General features: G+C 46.7%; 1 protein-coding gene across 8 annotated transcripts in view; it reads right to left on the reverse strand.

Moving 5' to 3' along the window:
* NAA35 (N-alpha-acetyltransferase 35, NatC auxiliary subunit) overlaps window positions 1-21,220 on the reverse strand; it is a 521,214-nt gene that overhangs the window by 206,889 nt on the left and 293,105 nt on the right. For all 8 annotated transcript variants that reach the window (XM_069229524.1, XM_069229487.1, XM_069229505.1 and 5 more), the window contains one exon: window positions 20,072-20,208. In XM_069229524.1, the coding sequence (XP_069085625.1) occupies window positions 20,072-20,208 (137 nt within the window). The remainder of the gene's footprint in view (window positions 1-20,071; window positions 20,209-21,220) is intronic.

A 21,220-nucleotide genomic window follows, 5' to 3' on the forward strand; every position in this document is an offset into this window, starting at 1 on the left:
GACTTCAGTTCTCAAGCCTTGGGTCTTCTTTGTTGCTGGTCGTCTTCTGTCCTTGGAATCTGACTTCTTGGCCTAGGAATACCCACTAAATACTGTATTTAGTGGGCGTTTAGGGGAGTAGCTGGTAGTGACCAAAAGATAATCTACCTTTGGGTGGCTACACCCACTAAGTGACCACTTCCTGTGGGCAGAGATCACTTCCCTACACCTGACTGGCTGTTTTCCTTCCATGCAAGATGGAGGAAAATGAAATGGAGACGTCACCTCGCATGCACCACCTTAGGGGTTGTGCAAGCTGGGGCTGACCCCTCCTGTCCTTTGTGTGGTGTCCCCGTCGTGGCTCCCACAAAAAGTGGGGGTTTGCAATGGGGGTAGCCACCTGCTGCTAAGCAGCTGGCTTCAGGGTAGAATTCAAAGAGCTATAAGCCCTTTGAAGCAGACTAGCAGGGCACTGCACATTCCTGAGGGAGGGGGTGTTTGCACCTCCACCCAGGAAGGGCTTTGTTCTGGGGCCCAGAGAACAGGATCTCTCACCCCAGGGTTCCAGAATCTTGTCTGGAGGTAGCAGGCTGGTTGTGACCAGCCAGCAACCATGCCAGGGTAGTTAGCTTTTGCAGGGGGCACCTCTAAGTTGACCCCTAGGTACATTTTGTATTAAATCCAATACTAATACCAGTTTGGATTTATCATTCTGAGTTGTTTGATACCAAACAATCCAGGGTTTAGAGTAGCCATCATGTAGCTGTTAAATTCATACTGACCAGTGTCCAGCACATGCAGTAAAATGGCTGCTCTGTTCACTTACTATGTCCCAGGTTTGGCAAGGACACAGTAGCAGCATATCGCTAATGCATTTATGCCCTCACATACAGTATAGTGCACCCTGCCTTAGGGCTGGAAGGCCTGCCGTGCCGGAGGGGTGACTTATCTATAGTGCATGCAGTGTGTAGCGAACAGGGCACATAGGCTGCATTAGAACACTCAGTCCCGCAATGGCAGTGCTGGGTTCTTCTGGATGCATAGCCCTAGAGGGTGGCAAAATCTGTGCTGCCACCCTCAGGGGCCTACCCTTAGTACACCATGCCATGGGTACCTAAGTACCATTTACTAGAGACTCATAGTGGCAGCTAAAGGTGTTGCCAATTGTGCCAATGCATCACAACAGTTTTAGGGAAAGACACTCGACTTGGGCAACCTGGTTAGAGGGGCCCTGGGTATTAACAACTTTGAGACTACATCAAATACCAGGCAAAAAGTGGGTGCTAACCATGACAAAAGAGGTCTTTTCTCACGTTCCTCTGATAGACACTTCTAACTGTGAATTCCTAACCTTATGCATACATACCAAAGCAGCACCTCACAAGGTGGTGGGTCACTGGAATAGCTAAAACTGAAAAGTCCTGCAAAATCAAATGGGCACATTGTCCCCTCCCACTGGGCTAGGTTATCAAGGCGGTACTGTTTTGTGAACGTCTGAACTGATGCCCATGTCATGGTCTGACAGATGTCCAAGACAACAGGTACCATTTGCTAATACAGTAGTAGCAGCATTGGCTCTGGTCATAGGAGCTCTCAGACTTTCCGGAGGCTGCTTCTTGGCCAATGCATAGCAGATCGTACTAGAGAGGTCTATCCTGCTCAATATGGTCCTTTTTCTGCACTGACCTACTGTAGGAAAGTACCATCTTGCCTGGCATTTTACCCCCATATTTCACTGTATATATGTTATTTTAGTCTATGTGTCACTGGGACCCTGCCAGGCAGGGCCCCAGTGCTCATAAGTATGTGCCCTGTATGTGTTCCCTGTGTGATGAGTAACTGTCTCACTGAGGCTCTGCTAACCAGAACCTCAGTGGTTATGCTCTCTCTGCTTTCCAAATTTGTCACTAACAGGCTAGTGACCAATTTTACCAATTCACATTAGCATACTGGAACACCCTTATAATTCCCTAGTATATGGTACTGAGGTACCCAGGGTACTGGGGTTCCAGGAGATCCCTATGGGCTGCAGCATTTCTTTTGCCACCCATAGGGAGATCTGACAATTCTTACACAGGCCTGCCAGTGCAGCCTGAGTGAAATAACGTCCACGTTATTTCACAGCCATTTACCACTGCACTTAAGTAACTTATAAGTCACCTATATGTCTAACCTTCACCTGGTGAAGGTTGGGTGCAAAGTTACTTAGTGTGTGGGCACCCTGGCACTAGCCAAGGTGCCCCCACATCGTTCAGGGCAAATTCCCCGGAGTTTGTGAGTGCGGGGACACCATTACACGCGTGCACTGTGCATAGGTCACTACCTATGTACAGCGTCACAATGGTAACTCCGAACATGGCCATGTAACATGTCTAAGATCATGGAATTGTCCCCCCAATGCCATTCTGGCATTGGGGGGACAATTCCATGATCCCCCCGGATCTCTAGCACAGAACCGGGTACTGCCAAACTGCCTTTCCGGGGTTTTCACTGCAGCTGCTGCCAACCCCTCAGACAGGTTTCTGCCCTCCTGGGGTCCAGGCAGCCCTGGCCCAGGAAGGCAGAACAAAGGACTTCCTCTGAGAGAGGGTGTTACACCCTCTCCCTTTGGAAATAGGTGTCAGGGCTGGGGAGGAGTAGCCTCCCCCAGCCTCTCGAAATGCTTTGATGGGCACAGATGGTGCCCATCTCTGCATAAGCCAGTCTACACCGGTTCAGGGATCCCCCAGCCCTGCTCTGGCGCGAAACTGGACAAAGGGTCCCAGGGGAGGTGCCCAGAGCTCCTCCAGTGTGTCCCAGACCTCTGCCATCTTGGATTCAGAGGTGTGCTGGCACACTGGAGTGCTCTGAGTGGCCAGGGCCAGCAGGTGATGTCAGAGACTCCTTCTGATAGGCTCTTACCTCTCTTAGTAGCCAATCCTCCTTCCTAGGTAGCCAAACCTCCTTTCCTGGCTATTTAGGGTCTCTGCTTTGGGGAATTCTTCAGATAACGAATGCAAGAGCTCACCAGAGTTCCTCTGCATCTCCCTCTTCACCTTCTGCCAAAGGATCGACCGCTGACTGCTCAGGACGCCTGCAAAACCGCAACAAAGTAGCCAGATGACTACTAGCAACCTTGTATCGCTTCATTCTGACGGCTTTCTCGACTGTTCCCAGGTGGTGCATGCTCTGGGGGTAGCCTGCCTCCTTCTTGCACCAGGAGCTCTGAAGAAATCTCCAGTGGGTCGACGGAATCTTCCCCCTGCAACCGCAGGCAACAAAAGACTGCATCACCGGTCCTCTGGGTCCCCTCTCAGCACAACGAGCGTGGTCCCTGGAACTCAGCAACTCTGTCCAAGTGACTCCCACAGTCCAGTGACTCTTCAGTCCAAGTTTGGTGGAGGTAAGTCCTTGCCTTCCCACGTTAGACTGCATTGCTGGGTACCGCGTGATTTGCAGCTGCTCCGGCTCCTGTGCACTCTTCCAGGATTTCCTTCGTGCACAGCCAAGCCTGGGTCCCCGAAACTCTAACCTGCAGTGCACAACCTTCTGAGTTGTCCTCCGGCGTCGTGGGACTCCCTTTTGTGACTTCGCGTGGACTCCGGTTCACTCCTCTTCTAAGTGCCTGTTCCGGTACTTCTGCGGGTGCTGCCTGCTTCTGTGAGGGCTCCCTGACTTGCTGGGCGGCCCCTCTGTCTCCTCATCCAAGTGGCGACATCCTGGTCCCTCCTGGGCCACAGCAGCACCCAAAAACCCTAACCGCGACCCTTGCAGCTAGCAAGGCTTGTTTGCGGTCTTTCTGCGTGGGAACACCTCTGCAAGCTTCTTCACGACGTGGGACATCCATCCTCCAAAGGGGAAGTTCCTAGTCCTCTTCGTTCTTGCAAAACACCAAGCTTCTTCCATCCGGTGGCAGCTTCCTTGCACCCTCAGCTGGCATTTCCTGGGCTCCTGCCCACTCTCGACACTGTCGCGACTCTTGGACTTGGTCCCCTTGTCTTACAGGTACTCAGGTCCGGAAATCCACTGTTGTTGCATTGCTGGTGTTGGTTTTCCTTGCAGAATCCCCCTATCACGACTTCTGTGCTCTCTGGGGGTTGTAGGTGCACTTTACACCTACCTTACAGGGTCTTGGGGTGGGCTATTTTTCTAACCCTCACTGTTTTCTTACAGTCCCAGCGACCCTCTACAAGCTCACATAGGTTTGGGGTCCATTCGTGGTTCGCATTCCACTTTTGGAGTATATGGTTTGTGTTGCCCATACCTATGTGCTCCTATTGCAATCTATTGTAACTTTACACTGCTTGCATTACTTCCTTTTGCTATTACTGCATAATTTTGGTATTGTGTACATATATCTTGTGTATATTTCTCATCCTCATACTGAGGGTACTCACTGAGATACTTTTGGCATATTGTCATAAAAATAAAGTACCTTTATTTTTAGTATATCTGTGTATTGTGTTTTCTTATGATATTGTGCATATGACACCAGTGGTATAGTAGGAGCTTTACATGTCTCCTAGTTCAGCCTAAGCTGCTTTGCCATAGCTACCTTCTATCAGCCTAAGCTGCTAGAAACACCTCTTCTACACTAATAAGGGATAACTGGACCTGGCACAAGGTGTAAGTACCTCTGGTACCCACTACAAGCCAGGCCAGCCTCCTACACCTACCCTTCTTTGTTGCAGAGAGCCCCATAAAGAGCTGATTGTCCATCCAATGGTCCTTGATACAACCAATGTACACGCTCAAGGCTCATTTAAAGTCCAAATAATGGAATCACTCCTCCTCTTCCAAAGGGTGAGGCGGAGAAAATAATGGAGGCAGAGTGATGGATTTTACAGCATGAAAGAAGTAAAAATCTTTATCAAAAATGTTGCGCTGATACGCCACACCAGTTTACATGGAGATTAAATGGTGTATGCATGCTGAACAGGCAGAGCTTTTTGTCAATCATGCTACAAACTGAGGTTAACACAATGGAAACATTTTAAGAGTCAAGAGACACACAGGACATCTGTGCATCGGTTCAAACGGGTACACAAGAAATGTGAGAACCAAATTAAGGATCCACTGTGGAATGACAGAAGGTTTGTGTGTAAACAAATGAACTGAGCTTTTAAGAAAACACAACACAACTGGTGATTTAAACAAGGACAGTTGGTCAAGTAAATTCAAAAAGGGCAACAAACAAGGCTCACCGTCACATTAAGTCCTTGCTGGGCTAAAGGCAGCACAAAAAGCAAAACATCCTTCATCTTTGCTTGAAATGAATCTGTAATGGTCCGATTGCTGACAGCAACACCAGGCTACACTCTTATCCCAGTGCCCCACAAACAGATTCTGTGGCTTGGCCATTAGGATGACATCCACGACTTCAGAAGGAAGGTCAAAAGCAGTCAACTGTTGCCACTTAATCTCCACACATGGAAGATTAGATTGCACATGATTGGCTGCTAACTTACCCTCCTACAATGACAGAAGCAGAAACATGTCTGTCACTGCCATTAGTTATGGGTGGGGAAGGAATAGGGGTCTGCCTCCAGTTCAACTGTGGTCAAGCTATCACCACTGTCTTTTGCAGTCTCCTCCAAAACCTGGATTGAATCTCACTGGTTCCCCTTCTGCTGAGCCCACTGAGACGTCACATACCTCTGTAGAGCCTGTATGTGCCACCTGGCGTAATCCACAAGCAGGGTACAGGAGGCCAAAATGCAAAGAAGTTACAAACTGAGACCCAGGACAGAGGCTGAAACATTGGGGTGCTATTCCAAATATTCTTGACTCACTGAACCAGAGGAAAGGCTCAAAGCTGCACCATATTCAGAAAGGCTCCAATGAATGGAAGCCATTACGAAGGAGTTAGGAGTGACTCTGGCACATTGATCCAGAACATTGATGCAACATCCCAGTCACCCTGAAAAAGCACAGAGGACCGCCATCGTTGGACGTTGTCCACAACTAACTGTGCAGGCCCCTTTTCAACAGCCAGTAATCGAGGTAAGGGAAGACTGGTATCCCCAACCTCTGAAGATGTGCTGCACCATCACTTTCTTGAACACGACCTGGCTAAAGGTAAGAGTGAAGGGGTGCAGAGACAACTGAAAATGCTCCAGGCCCACCTTAACCACAGGTAAATGCCAATGGGACTGCTGGATGAGAATGTGAAAATGGCAGGTCCAGCATTACCATCCTGTCTACTTGATCCAGGGTAGACAGAAATTGGGAAAATGTGAGCTTTTGAATTTGTCAAGAAGAAATTTAGAAGGTGGAGATCTAAAATAGGATGACCTTGGTCCTTCATCACCAGAAAATAAAAGGAGTAATATTCAGTGCCTATTTCTTATGCTAGGACACTCTGTAAGTCTCTTTTGTAGAGAACAGCCTGGACTTCCTGCTGCAAAATGGGCAAGTTGTCCTCTGACAGCCACTCTGGTGTAGGTATAATATGCAGCAGTTGGGAAAAAATGGTAGGACAAATCTTTGATCGACTATTTGGAGCACTCATCTGTCAGAACTTATGCCCAGCCTCCCACGGAGGTAATACTTCATCCTGCCTCCCACAGGTTGATCACATGCTGCCAAGCGCAAACTAAAGCGACTTGAAGATGAACAGAAAGGTCTGTTGAAGAAGGGGGTGTCGGTGAGGGGGCAGTTAGTTGTCCCTGTTAACCTAGACGTTGTCGGCTAGATCCCTGACCCGGCTACGAAAGGACTGGGGTGGTAAATTATTTTGGAGATGTGACTTGTCTTTGAGCCATGTCAATTCCAGAGCCTCGAAAGGGGCGAAACCGTAGGGAATACTGCAGCACAGGTGCTGAAAGGCCAAGGGACAGCACAGTGGTCCTACTGAAGCAGTCCAGTGCAGGGCCTGTTTTATCTCCAATGATACAGGTGATGTTAATATCCAGCAGTGATACAGACCTTTGACAACAGTCACCTGAAAACCCATGGATCTCTAAAGTACCACACTGGTATCAAAACTGCTCTGCCTAAGTAGTTAGTAGTGTCCGGCCCAGATTGGATGACATACTTCTCGGTGTAAAGCCATCCTTAATTATTTGGACTGAACTGGCATGATAATTGTCAGGGACTGTTGGCAAGATTGTACTAATCATGTCCCACAAAGCATGCGAGTATCTGCATAAAAGGCAGCTAAAACTGACCAAACGAGGGGCAAGACTAATAGATGAGAACATTCACTTCCGAAACACCTAAATGTTTTGATTCCCTAATTTGAGGCATGGTAGGAAATGAGTTTGAGTTCAGTCTACCTGTGGAAGTTGGAACCACCAAACTTTCAGGTGCAGGGTGTTAAGAGAGGAAGACCGGGTCCCCTTGGGGTAGGTATATATATTGTCTAGCAACCTGCTGTTTTATCATCAGGTAAGAACAAGGTTTGGTTCAAAGGCTCATTAGTGTACCCATCAGAGCAACATTAAAGAAGAGAAGTGGTTCTGTGCAGCCTGCCAAGATTGCAGGAGTTCAATGAGGACATTTGCTTGTACCTCAACCTACAGGAGCTGAAGATCCAGAACTTCAGCTACACGCTGATGGCCACAGCAAAAGAGGCCAATTCTTCTGTAGTAGGACCGTGTGGGGACTCAAACCAGAGTCAGGGAAGTATCCAGTCCATAGGCATCTTGAAGGTTCATATATAAATTATCAGTCATAATAATGGAATGCATCATCACAGTCACCCTTAACCTCTAGACCACGTGGACTGTGTGCTGAGTCTAAACGAAAGAGGGTTTGGAGTGTCTGTGGGGGACTTCTAGGTAAAAGTAAAGTTGTGTTAAAGTCTGAGTGAGGTTGGACCGGCTGCATCACATCTTGCTGAGGATGCGACTTTGATCGTGGTTGTGTCAGATTTGGCTTCGAGCTGGAAAACACAACCGGATCCTTCTCTGGTGTCACTGCGCTGGGGCTGGTGTTGATGTGGTAGGGATCAGAGTGGTTTGTGGCACTGGATTTGGAGTTGGGCTGGGCATTGGAACTGGAGTCAGAGCAGAACTCTGAGCAGCGTTAGGAGGGCACAGATGGCATCAAGATTGGATCTGCTGATGGTTATCCGACTGGAGGCCTCCTCAGATCCATGGGGCGCAACAGAGTGTGCCAGAAGGGTGCTGAAAATTCACAACCTGGCTTCTTCTAAAGTCTCTACTTGTTGTGGCATAACTAATGGATCTGATAACTCAGGGCTCATCACAATAGGCCGTGGAATCAGTTCCTCAGTAGGAGAATGGAATTGACATAGAGATGCAATTTGACATTCCTGCAACTTCTATGTTTGTGAGCTGCAGGACATTGAAGAATCCTGCTTCATCTACTTGTGTCTTCCTTCGATTCAGACTTACCTGAAGACTTAGAGTGAGAGGAAGATCTTTCTAGATATGGCATCAGGAGAGCTTCAGCATCCCTGACTGGGAATGGGCTTTATGCACCTTTTGATGGTATTTAGTTACACAAAGTTTGGCTTTGTCACAAACTTTGGGTCTCAGATTACCTTGGGGTTCCTCTAGATACAGTCCCTGCAAGACACTAGACCGGGGACATACCTTGTGAGGGTGTGTCACAGATATTTGCTTGTGACAGTCCCTACAACCCTATAGTTTTTGGTGGGGGCATGTTCCCTTGCAAACTGTGAAAAATGTTTTGAGAAAACAATCTAAAAAAAAAAGAAGGTGGTTTGTGAACAAGCTCAGGATCTACAAAGCCCAGAAAGAAAGGAGCGGATGTCAAATTGTAGAGATGGCAATTATATGCATCTCCAATGTCACTTTTAGGGAGGTACAAAGCAGACGCATGGATGCATGATGCCAAATACAGAAGCACAGAGCAATGCTGTGAAAATTCTCTGGATTTACTTTGAGTCTGGCGGTACTCACAAGGAAAGGAATCTGTGGTTGGAGGTATCCACCTTGAAATCACAAAGTCAATCTACCAGCAAGCAAGTGATCTGATGCAAAATAATTTAAGTCTTCAATCTAGTGAGTGGGTCCCTGTAGGAATACCTTTAAACCATGTATACCATTTGCAAATCCTTCCTAAAGGATTGCCGAGTTAATTTGGAAGTGGGACTGTGATATTCTGACCAGGACCACTACTGGTCACAGTGCCACTGTGCTACCCATGGGTGACCTCTAATCACAGCAGATGCCTGGCCTGTTATTAGCAAGTCTGCTTCTATTTGCATTCTTTAACTTTATCCCTACAATGCTTTATGTGGCAGAAGATTGATTGTGAAACAAATCTAGAACAAAATGGGCAGACTGAGTGGATGGCTATCTCCCTGGCACATATCACTGATCACATAAGGGAAAACTACAAAACAAATCCAGGCAAATTGTACGTAGCTTTACATTGGGTTGGGGTATCAAAACCTTATAATGGAACTCTGACTGTTAAAAAAAAAAAAAAGTCACTCTGCTGGATCTCCCTCAGACTATCTCATATAATAATATAGCACCCTGGAACCTATGATAGTTGAAGCAGTAACAACATAAACTGTTATTAGGATATAAAAAGAAACACATTATTTAATGATAAATTCAAGAGTAAAGCTAATATGTAAGTAACTGGAAATTCATTCAAATAAAGTCAAAACAAGCAAGAGCCAGTGTAAATAATTACAACTATAATAATATAAATGAAAAACATTTTTACTTAATTCAACAAGTTACTTTACCTTCGGTAATGCATATCTGGTTGAAACTTTATCTAGCCGCAAATTCCTTACATTAGAGCCATCTCCAGTCGTCAAACTGTATCTGGAAGCTCTTCGGCAGTACCCTCGGTGTGGCAGTAGGTGGCATTGTTCAGTTCGGAGTAGGAAGTGACGGGCAGTGCCTATTTAGGTGCCACCCCAGTGTGCTGACATCAGTTTTTGGTGACTTTCTACACAAGAAGCATGGAGCCACAAAGAATGGGGTTGCACTGGTGTGCAGTGCTAACAGCCTCAAAAGGGTAATGCCGCACAAGAATAAGCTCGCACAGCTGGGAGGACAAGTAAGGAATCTACGACTAGATAGATTTTCTACCAGACAAAACATTACCGAAGGTAAATAACTTGCTCATCTGATAGAGACTTCTAGCAACAGATTGCCTAATAGATATCTAAGCAATATTTCTATGGAGGTGGATCTGCGAGCAGATTAGACCAAAAAGCTCTATAGGATCGAATGGGCTAAGTGCTAATCACGACAGACCTGACTATCCAGGCATAAATGTTTGGTGAACGTGTGCAGTGGCACCCACACTGCTGCCTGACAGATGTCCAGGACAGGGACTCCGTGCGCTAACACAGAAGTTACAGCCTTGGTTCTAATTGAAAGAGCATGCAAGCCCTAACGGGTTGTTTTCTGCATAGGAGATTGTTGTGCAAAACACTATCCATTGTAAGATGGTTCTATTTGCACAGCCTTTAATTTCTTTGCCCGACTCGCTGTTTGGGAGGATAAGACCAAAACTGCACCATGTCCAGAAGAGCTCAGGGAGCATCTGAAAAGGAGTCCGGTGTGACTTTGGCATTTTTATAGAAAACTCCAGCAAAAGTAGGAGGTCCACTGCAGTCTCAAGGTGGAAGACAACTGCTTGAGGGGAGCCCGCCTTTGACAGCCAATTGTTGAGGTAGAGAAAGACTGGAACCACCCCTTCCTGAAGAAACCCACAGCCGACCCATCAGAGCTCAAGAATTTCTGACCTATCTCCCTGCTACCCTATCCAACCAAAGTCCTGGAAAAAGCCATAAACTCATGGCTGCGACAATTCCTGGTAGTGGGGTGATGAACAACAGCATGGGAAGATGACTTACCCAGTCAAGTGGGAGATGGTGGTTGTTTTTGATGGATAGCAGCAATGTGATTCTGAGGTCCAGAATGCTGCTGTCTTGTGTGGGTGTGTGTCTCTGATGTGTTGATTGTGGCTGTATCATTCGTAGTGAGGTCTCTTGATAAGATGAAGTCCCACATGTCTGAGAAACATGGTGATTACAAAGTTAGTTGGCAAAGTAAAGTAGACAGTGTCTAGACAGTGTGGAAGGTCATAGTCTGAAAGGAACTCAGAGAAGTGGCAGGAGAGGATTTCGTAGAGTCTTATGGTTAATACTTTTCAGACTGGTGTCCATCCATTGTTTATTAATTTGTTAATTGATGCCTTTATTTAACCCCTTCGCTGCTAAGCCTATTCCCCCTTCTGTGCTAAGCCTTTTTTGGCTATTTGGGCTCTTAGACCACCATAACTTTTTGTCCACATAAGCTATTCACGCCAAATTTCCATCTTGTTTTCAAAGCATCTTGGGGATAATAAAGGGTACCCAGGATTTATGGAGAACCCTAAAGGGGACTGAGAAATTGGCCAAAATACACCTACATTTTGGGCTTTTTTCTTTTTAATTGAAAAAAGTGCTGCAGAAGAAAGCATCCGGGTCTTTACCTGCAAATTGCATTAACTAAGGGCTTGCGGTGCTAAAATCACCCTCTTTCTAGCTATCAGGAACAGGCAGACTAGAATCAGAAAACCAAATGTTTTAACACAGTTTGGTATTTTACTAGGGCACACCCTATGTTTCCTATTTTTTGTGCTTTCAACCTCCTTCCCGTTAGTGACAGAAATGGGTGTTGAACCAATGGTGGATCCCAGAAAGCTATACATTTCTGAAAAGTAGACAAAATTCTGAATTCAGGACGGGGTCATTTGTGTAGCTCCTTCAAGGGTTTCCTATGGGAAATAACAGTTGAAATAAAAAATACTGAAATTGAGTTGAAAAAAACAGCCATTTCGGTCTACGTTTTCATCAGCAACTTTCCCACTGGAGGATTTTCAAAAGCAACCCTTCTGGTTGCGGGGATATATAGTGCTTGTAGGTTCACTAAGAACCCATGGTATCCAGAGCCAATTAATGAGCTGACCTTGCAATTGGTTCTCATTGTGTACCGGGTATACAGTAATTCATTTGGTAAAATATAAAGAGTGAAAAATAGGTATTAAGGAAACCTATGTATTTCCGAAATGGGAACAAGATATGGAGTTTAGACGTGGCAGTTGTTTGCACGTCTCTGAACTTGTGAGTATCCATTTGAGTGTGTGAATTTAAGGGCATTTCTCAAAACTACTTCTCTCTTACGTTTGGAAGGTGCAAATGCAGAGAAAGACAATTGGTAATAACACTTATTCTTCTAGTCTGTGTTCCCCCAAGTCTCCCAATAAAAATGGTACCTCAATTGTGTGGGTAGGTCTAATGCCCGCAACAGGAAACGCCTCAAAACGCCACACAGACACATCACATTTTGCCACTGAAAACTGACTCATCCCTCAAATACTGTCAGCATCCAAATTAGACTGCTCATCAGAAGATTTCCCTCGGAAAGAAAATTCACTGCAGAATCAGGCATTTCCTCCTCTACTTCAGATGCAGAGTCAGTCTCATAATCATGGTCAGCGGAAAATTCAAAAAGCATACAAACAACCAGCTGAGTGGTCATCCTGCTGCTAGCCATAATCCTTCCTATTAAAAGTATCTTGACAAATACGTCAACAAAGTGTGGCTTTATGACAAAGACCTATATTCTCAAAAACGGTACCACTCACTTGCCAGAGACAGTTACACTCAACAGCACCTTCCAAAATGTAAAATCCCTGGTGTCTAGTGGTTTCTGCCCCCCCCCAACCTTTGGACACTCTTTGGATACCTCCCAGTCTGGATTCCGCAGAAACCACAGCACGGAGACAGCCCTTCTTGCAGCCACCAACGACATCCGCACACTCGTTGACCACAGACACACCGCATCACTCATACTCCTCGACGCAGGAATCCACAGAAAAGCCATGCAATGGATCCACTCTTTCCTCACTGGAAGAACACAGAGTCAGGATCCCACCCTTCATATCCAAAACAACAGAAGTCAGCTGCGGAGTCCTTCAGGCATCCTCCCTGAGCTCAACGCTCTTCAACATATATATGGCCCCACTTGCAGCCATCGTCAGAGACCATGAAATTAACATTGTGTCATATGCCGATGACACACAACTCATCATAACCCTCACTAAAGACCCGGACAAAGTTAAGAGGAACTTTCACACCGGGATGCAAGCAGTCGCCACCTGGATGAGGGATAGCTGTCTCAAGCTGAACTCGGACAAGACCGAGCTCATCATCTTCGGAAACTCCACCTTAGCCTGGAACGACTCCTGGAGGCCCACATTCCTCAGCGCACCACCTACTCTGACTGACCTCGCCCGCTACTTAGGAATCATCCTCAACTCTTCCCATTCAATGACCCAACAGGTAAACGTAGTCACCTCTTCCTGCTGACACACCCTCTGCCAACTCTGCAAAATCTTTAAATGGATCCTGGTAGACTGCCGCAAACTAATCACCCACACCCTAGTCACAAGCAAGCTCGACTACGGCAACGCACTCTACGCCGGCACCACAACAAAGAACATCAAGAAACTACAACTGATTGAAAACGCCGCTGCCAGACTCATCCTGAACCTCCACCGCCAGGAACACATCTCCCAAAACCTGAGGACCCTCCATTGGCTCCCAGTAGAGAAGCAAATCAATTTCAAACTACTCACCCAGACCTAAAAGGTGCTTCACAACATCAGACTGGCCTACCTGAACCATCGCATCTCTTTCCATAACCCCACCAGACACCTCCGCTCCACCCAGCAGGCGCTCGTTTCCATCCCACGCACCTGGAAAACCACCACCGGAGGAAGATCTTTCACATACCTTGCAGCTTAAGAGCTGCAACAAACTTCCCACGCACCTCAGACAAAGCCCCTCTATCCCTGTCTTCAGGAAGAACCTCAAAACATGGCTATTCAAATGAGGCCCAGACACACCACCAGTGCCTTGGGACCTTCACGGGTGAGTAGTTGCACTTTATAAAAACTGATTGATAAACTTATTGATTAACCTCTGTTGATGTGCTGCGACCAATGCTATCACCTTGGTGAACACCCAAGGGCACTGATGAGGCCAAAGGGAAGCACAGCAAATTTAAAGTGCTCTTTGTCCACCTTGAACCACATGTAACCACTGTGGGCAGGCAAAGCGGGGGTGTGGAAAGAAAGCATCCTGCAAGCCCAATGCTACCATGCAGTCTCCAAGGTAGACAGGACTTGAGCTAAGGCAAGCGTATTGAACATTTTTTTCTTCAGGAATAAGTTGAGAATGCGCATGTCTAGAAAAGGACTGCGGGTGCTGTCCTTTTTGGGCACCAGAATGTAGTGGGAATAACAACCACAACCTACTTCTGGTGCAGTCACCCTACTGATACCCCCTGTAGGAAGTTGGCTCTGTATGCACTATTTCAAAGTAAGGAATAGTATGCACAGAGTCCAAGGGTTCCCCTTAGAGGTAAGATAGTGGCAAAAAGAGATAATACTAATGCTCTATTTTGTGGTAGTGTGGTCGAGCAGTAGGCTTATCAAAGGAGTAGTGTTAAGCATTTGTTGTACATACACACAGGCAATAAATGAGGAACACACACTCAAGAGACAAATCCAGCCAATAGGTTTTGTTATAGAAAAAATATCTTTTCTTAGTTTATTTTAAGAACCACAGGTTCAAATTCTACATGTAATATCTCATTTGAAAGGTATTGCAGATAAGTACTTTAGGAACTTTGAATAATCACAGTAGCATATATACTTTTTACATAAAACACAATAAGCTGTTTTAAAAGTGGACACAGTGCAATTTTCACAGTTCCTGGGGGAGGTAAAGTATTGTTATGTTTAGCAGGTAAGTAAATCACTTACAGGTCTCAGTTTTGGGTCCAAGGTAGCCCACCGTTGGGGGTTCAGAGCAACCCCAAAGTTACCACACCAGCAGCTCAGGGCCGGTCAGGTGCAGAGGTCAAAGAGGTGCCCAAAACACATAGGCTTCAATGGAGAGAAGGGGGTGCCTCGGTTCCAGTCTGCCAGCAGGTAAGTACCCGCGTCTTCGGAGGGCAGACCAGGGGGTTTTTGTAGGGCACCGGGGGGGGACACAAGTCAGCACAAAAAGTACACCCTCAGCAGCGCGGGGGCGGCCGGGTGCAGTGTGTAAACAAGCGTCGGGTTCTCTGTAGGTTTCAATGGGAGACCAAGGGGTCTCTTCAGCGGTGCAGGCAGGCAAGGGGGGGGCTCCTCGGGGTAGCCACCACCTGGGCAAGGGAGAGGGCCTCCTGGGGGTCACTCCTGCACAGAAGTTCCGTTCCTTCAGGTGCTGGGGGTTGCGGGTGCAGGGTCTTTTCCAGCCGTCGGGACTTTAGGTTCAGGCAGTCGCGGTCAGGGGGAGCCTTGGGATTCCCTCTGCAGGCGTCGCTGTGGGGTCTCAGGGGGGACAACTTTGGTTACTCACGGACTCTGAGTCGCCGGAGGGTCCTCCCTGAGGTGTTGGTTCTCCACCAGTCGAGTCGGGGTCGCCAGGTGCAGTGTTGCAAGTCTCACGCTTCTTGCGGGGAGTTGCAGGGGTCTTTAAATCTGCTCCTTTGAAACAGAGTTGCAGTTCTTTTGGAGCAGTGCCGCTGTCCTCAGGAGTTTCTTATCTTTCTTGAAGCAGGGCAGTCCTCTAAGGATTCAGAGGTCGCTGGTCCTTGGGAAAGCGTCGCTGGAGCAGGTTCCTTTGGAAGGCAGGAGACAGGCCGGTAGGTCTGGGGCCAAAGCAGTTGGTGTCTTCTTTTCTTCCTCTGCAGGGTCTTTCAGCTCAGCAGTCCTCTTCTTCTTGTAAGTTGCAGGAATCTAAATTCTTAGGTTCAGGGAAGCCCTTAAATACTGAATTTAAGGGCGTGTTTAGGTCTGGGGGGTTAGTAGCCAATGGCTACTAGCCCTGAGGGTGGGTACACCCTCTTTGTGCCTCCTCCCAAGGGGAGGGGGTCACATCCCTAATCCTATTGGGGGAATCCTCCATCTGCAAGATGGAGGATTTCTAAAAGTTAGAGTCACTTCAGCTCAGGACACCTTAGGGGCTGTCCTGACTGGCCAGTGACTCCTCCTTGTTATTCTCATTATTTCCCCCGGCCTTGCCGCCAAAAGTGGGGCCGTGGCCGGAGGGGGCGGGCAACTCCACTAGCTGGAGTGCCCTGTGGTGCTGGAACAAAGGGGGTGAGCCTTTGAGGCTCACTGCCAGGTGTTACAGCTCCTGCCTGGGGGAGGTGTTAGCATCTCCACCCAGTGCAGGCTTTGTTACTGGCCTCAGAGTGACAAAGGCACTCTCCCCATGGGGCCAGCAACATGTCTCAGTTGTGGCAGGCTGCTGGAACCAGTCAGCCTACACAGATAGTCGGTTAAGGTTTCAGGGGGCACCTCTAAGGTGCCCTCCGGGGTGTATTTTACAATAAAATGTACACTGGCATCAGTGTGCATTTATTGTGCTGAGAAGTTGGATACCAAACTTCCCAGTTTTCAGTGTAGCCATTATGGTGCTGTGGAGTTCGTGTTTGACAGACTCCCAGACCATATACTCTTATGGCTACCCTGCACTTACAATGTCTAAGGTTTTGCTTAGACACTGTAGGGGCACAGTGCTCATGCACTGGTGCCCTCACCTATGGTATAGTGCACCCTGCCTTAGGGCTGTAAGGCCTGCTAGAGGGGTGACTTATCTATACTTGCATAGGCAGTGAGAGGCTGGCATGGCACCCTGAGGGGAGTGCCATGTCGGCTTACTCATTTTGTTCTCACCAGCACACACAAGCTGGCAAGCAGTGTGTCTGTGCTGAGTGAGGGGTCTTCAGGGTGGCATAAGACATGCTGCAGCCCTTAGAGACCTTCCCTGGCATCACGGCCCTTGGTACCAGAGGTACCAGTTACAAGGGACTTACCTGGATGCCAGGGTGTGCCAATTGTGGATACAAAAGTACAGGTTAGGGAAAGAACACTGGTGCTGGGGCCTGGTTAGCAGGCCTCAGCACACTTTCAATTCAAAACATAGCATCAGCAAAGGTAAAAAGTCAGGGGGTAACCATGCCAAGGAGGCATTTCCTTACACCCCCTTTGGCCAAAAGAGCCAACACTTCCTAATGGAGCAAAAAGAGATGGTCATCCATCAGCCGATTATAAGTGGGTGGCATGGGGAAGAGGGGGGTGATCCAGAAAAGGGATGGGGTAGCCCCTCTGGACAATTTGTAAAAACCATTTGTCCAATGTTGCGGACTGCCAGTGGGCAGGTAATGGTGGATCCTTCCCCCAACCGAATGCCTATGCTGCTATAAGGAGAAATTTGAGGAATTCTAAGGCTGAAGCTGCCTTGGGGGGCTGGGATGGGCGACCTCTGGCTAGTGTTCCCACACGGTCTGTAGGAACTGCGCTATTGGCCTCGAAAAGGCTGGGAAGCCTGCTGGCTGTGATGGCTAGGTGGGAATGGACACAGTTTGTAATCCCTTCAGTAGCCACAGAAGGCATTAGGCAGACTGGGGTTGGCAGGGGCCATGAAGAGGGCCTAAGATTGGGCTGTAGCTCTGCAGCCTTCAAATTGTTCCAGCATGGAGTCTGCCTTTTCACCGAAAAGGCAAGAGCCATCAAAGGATATGTCCATGAAGGAAATTAGGACAGCCCCTAAAAAGCCAGTGGTCCTCAACCAGACATGGCATCTAAGTGCCACTGATGACATAACTGCTCTGGCTAGCGAGTCAGCCGTGTCCAACCCACATCTAATAGTGAACTTTGTTGCATCTCGCCCATCATTAATTGCTTGGGTGAATATGGCTTACGCCTCATCTGAGACCATGGGCAGCACTTGAGGAACCGAGTTGCTCCAGATCCAGCACCGGATCTGTGTGGCCAGGCAGGTGCCAAGGGCGAACCCGCAGATGGGAATCCCACAGGGGCCCCTCCCGAAGCCATGAGGCTTAAGGGTGATCCAGAGGGGTGGGGCTGCCCAATTGTGAGGTGTGTGGCCTCATAAAAATCTCTAAGTTAGGCGGTGGCCACTCCAAGAAACTTTGGGTGGCACAGATCGGACCCAGGCACAGGCTCTGCGGCGGTATGAGGCCTTGAGCGTTGCCATTGTTCCTCTGTCTTGTCAGATGACTTCAACTGGTGTGGTAAAGTCAAAGAACGCTTAAAGTTTTTATGTTTCTTAGACTTACCCAAATATTTTGAGTGGATACGGAAGTGATCTGGGGAGCTTCCGCACAACCGACATCGAGAGCATTGCCGGGTCATCAGGAGACGAGAAGCCTCAGGGAACGCTACCTCAGCACCTCTAGGTTTGTAGCCTACTCTGTCACATGCATGTTTGCCTTGATCCTTATGATGGCACTACTGAAAATGCCCCACACCTCATTTCAAAGATAGCAACCTTTCTCTTAAACGTCATAACCCTGCAACCTATAGGTGCCTAATATCCCACTAAAGACCAAACCTAACTCATTAATTTAAACTATCTCATAGAAACTGAAGTAAAATCATGAAATGATTTCCTCCATAGCACAATACTAATACCAGTCACCAACTATAAGCACTGAAAGAAAAACACTAACCCTCGGTTCCAGAGCAGCGGTTCTGCCCAGCCTAAAGCGATTCAATGCCTCCCCAGAGGTGACAGAAGCAATACAATAGATAACCCTCCTGGACTACACAAATACTAATAAAATAAAACTCAGCTGACATGCAGTTGATTGTAGTCCATAAAGGCTGCGTAGCAATTCTCACAGACTACTTGAAACTCTTACACTCCCATTAAACATAACTGCTATGGGCCATGTCCATCACCCAGTACTGTCTGGTCCATAGCAATAAACTACCATTCACCAACTGGACAGGCATGGAATAACTGAACAGATCTGCGCCAGACTGCAGGTCAATAGAGGACTTTAACTTAGTTCACTACTACAGGTCCCAACAAGATACATACTATGCTGCTTCTCGACATCGCATAATGGCAATCGGATATGGAATGATAAAGTCTATCTCTAGACGATTTCTCCTTCCAACCTATATCTGATCAGAATCATAAAATATAAACAAAGTATTCAAATATTGAAAAATATTGAAATACAATATGCCTATTCAATAAGTCAGAAACCTGAGTAATCATTTTTAATTCAGAGTGGAACTTCATCCCGAAAGTCAACACAACTGTAAAGGAATTAACCTTCAACTGTCATGCCGGATAAAAATCTGCCAACTCCTCCACAACCCCAGGTGATGGCACATCTGGACTACTGTAATCAATGGAGCCCTCATCAAAATTCAACAGTACACTATATAATCAGGCATTCAGAACGTGTCTGCAATGCCAAAGACGTGACCATGTAATGTCAGTGGTGAAAGCACTCAGACTGGCTTCCACTGGAGTCCATGATGAAGACAAAGCACAAATAATCTATACATTAAACACAACCGTTTAGGGCAAAGATCTTGGTTACAGCCATTATTTGGTATTTTGCAATGTGGTGGCATCGATTTCTAATCCACAAATGCTCCTAAAAGGCATTAAATCGAGGCTGCCTATATTTGAGGGCCAAGGCGTGCCACAATGGAGCAATCACAGCCCTCAGCTCCAGTCCGAACCTATCTGCATTTCAGAAAACTCCCAAAAAACTGTAAAACACAGATTGAAATCACAAAGAACCAGCTACATTCAGGGAAGTGAATAATAACTTTCTTAACTAATTTCCGATTGATCACTTGGTTTGTTTTTACCTCCCAGCGCTCCGAAATGGCCTAGGTGGTGTGGCGTTGTATGAAATTCCTGTTAAATAAACCATAACCTCTGGGTGCAGATGAAAATTTGTGATGTAAGAACTGGTAATTAAATCGATTACTGCATCCCATCTTGTGCCTTTTCTTTATTAAGTGTATTAACTCCCTCCACAGCAAAGATAACTTATCCAGGAGATAACCACAGAAAGAGGTGAGACACTCAGTCACAAAAATTGAGGCCCGGGTAACTTCAATGTAGGTTTCAGACATCAACATCCAGCTGCAAATGGACTCAGTAGCTAATAAGGAACTTAGCCAGAGATGGCTGCTTGGCAGTTTACTAAATACATAATTCAGACAACTTTGAGCAGCAATTTCCAGTTTAATCACACAATAGTGCAGTGCCCCACATGTTGCCATACAATTAAGGTGATGCATTGCTTGCTCTGACCATCACGATACAGATTACCTTTTTTCTTCTTTTTAGTCTTTTTGCTACTTCGGCCTTTCTGCTGCTCTTCTGTTATCCTTTCTTCTGCCATTTGGGAGCTGTCTGCGCGACTCAATGTTGACATTAGCCAGGCGTACAAAAATTCTGAAAGATACCTAAACACAATGAACAATTTTAAACATTCAAACGTTTCAAAAACACTATAGTTCAGTACATGTATGTATAGATGCAAAACCAAGTAGCAAACATTCTGCAACACTGATACATGATTATTTGTAGTGGTCAAGCATAAAGAAAGGAAGAAGAATGAACATAAACCCTGTTAGATTACACAGAGCACAAAGCTCTAGCTACTGATCGCACCAGTAATGAGTATTATGACTGAGTTGTGGCAACAAATCTAAGTACCACAAACTAGTTGTATTGATGCACATTCAGTGGATGTAAAAATCACACTACAGTAATATAAAACAAGAACAAGTTACTTGCTCTTTTGTGACACTGTAATGAAAATGATAGCGCCCACAGATTACTTACTTTCCCTCTAGCACCAGCCCAGTACCTTTTAGGATATGTTGAGTCATCACTGCCAAATTGTGATGCCCAGTATCATAAACAACATCTTGCAATGTCTCCAGAAGTGACGATAAAAGAAGCCTATATAAGGGGCACGAATTCAGTGACGTCAGTTGTGCCAATTCTCCCACACACCCAAGAAGGCAAAGGGTGTGAAGAGCAGAGCTAAAATACAAAATCAAACCTTATCACTTCGAGGGGAGAGGACACAAGATGTGAAGAAATCCGAGGGAGCCAGCATGTATACCAGAAAGAATGCTGCAGAAGGTAAGTATCTTGTTCTTCAAATGGTTAATAGCTCCTGCAAATTCCTCAATGTGAGACATTCCATAGGATCTTGTACTGGAGAAGTGCTGAGGGCTTCACAACACTCATAAAAAGAATACAAAGAAGGACTAAAGCACCAACCTGCTGTCAGGGACACGGTAGCTGGGGTTAGTAATTCCACTTAAGACCAAGAAAGAGATTCAAGTTGACCAGAGTGCAAAAATACCCACATTGGAAGCTCACATCACCATTCACTAAGAAATTCTTAAGGGTTATTTTGCACTTACTGTCAGTCTTCACCAGTCCCGATTTCAGGAAATATGG

This window comes from Pleurodeles waltl, chromosome 1_1, assembly GCF_031143425.1.
Source record: "Pleurodeles waltl isolate 20211129_DDA chromosome 1_1, aPleWal1.hap1.20221129, whole genome shotgun sequence".
In the NCBI taxonomy this organism is placed as follows: Eukaryota; Metazoa; Chordata; class Amphibia; order Caudata; family Salamandridae; genus Pleurodeles; species Pleurodeles waltl.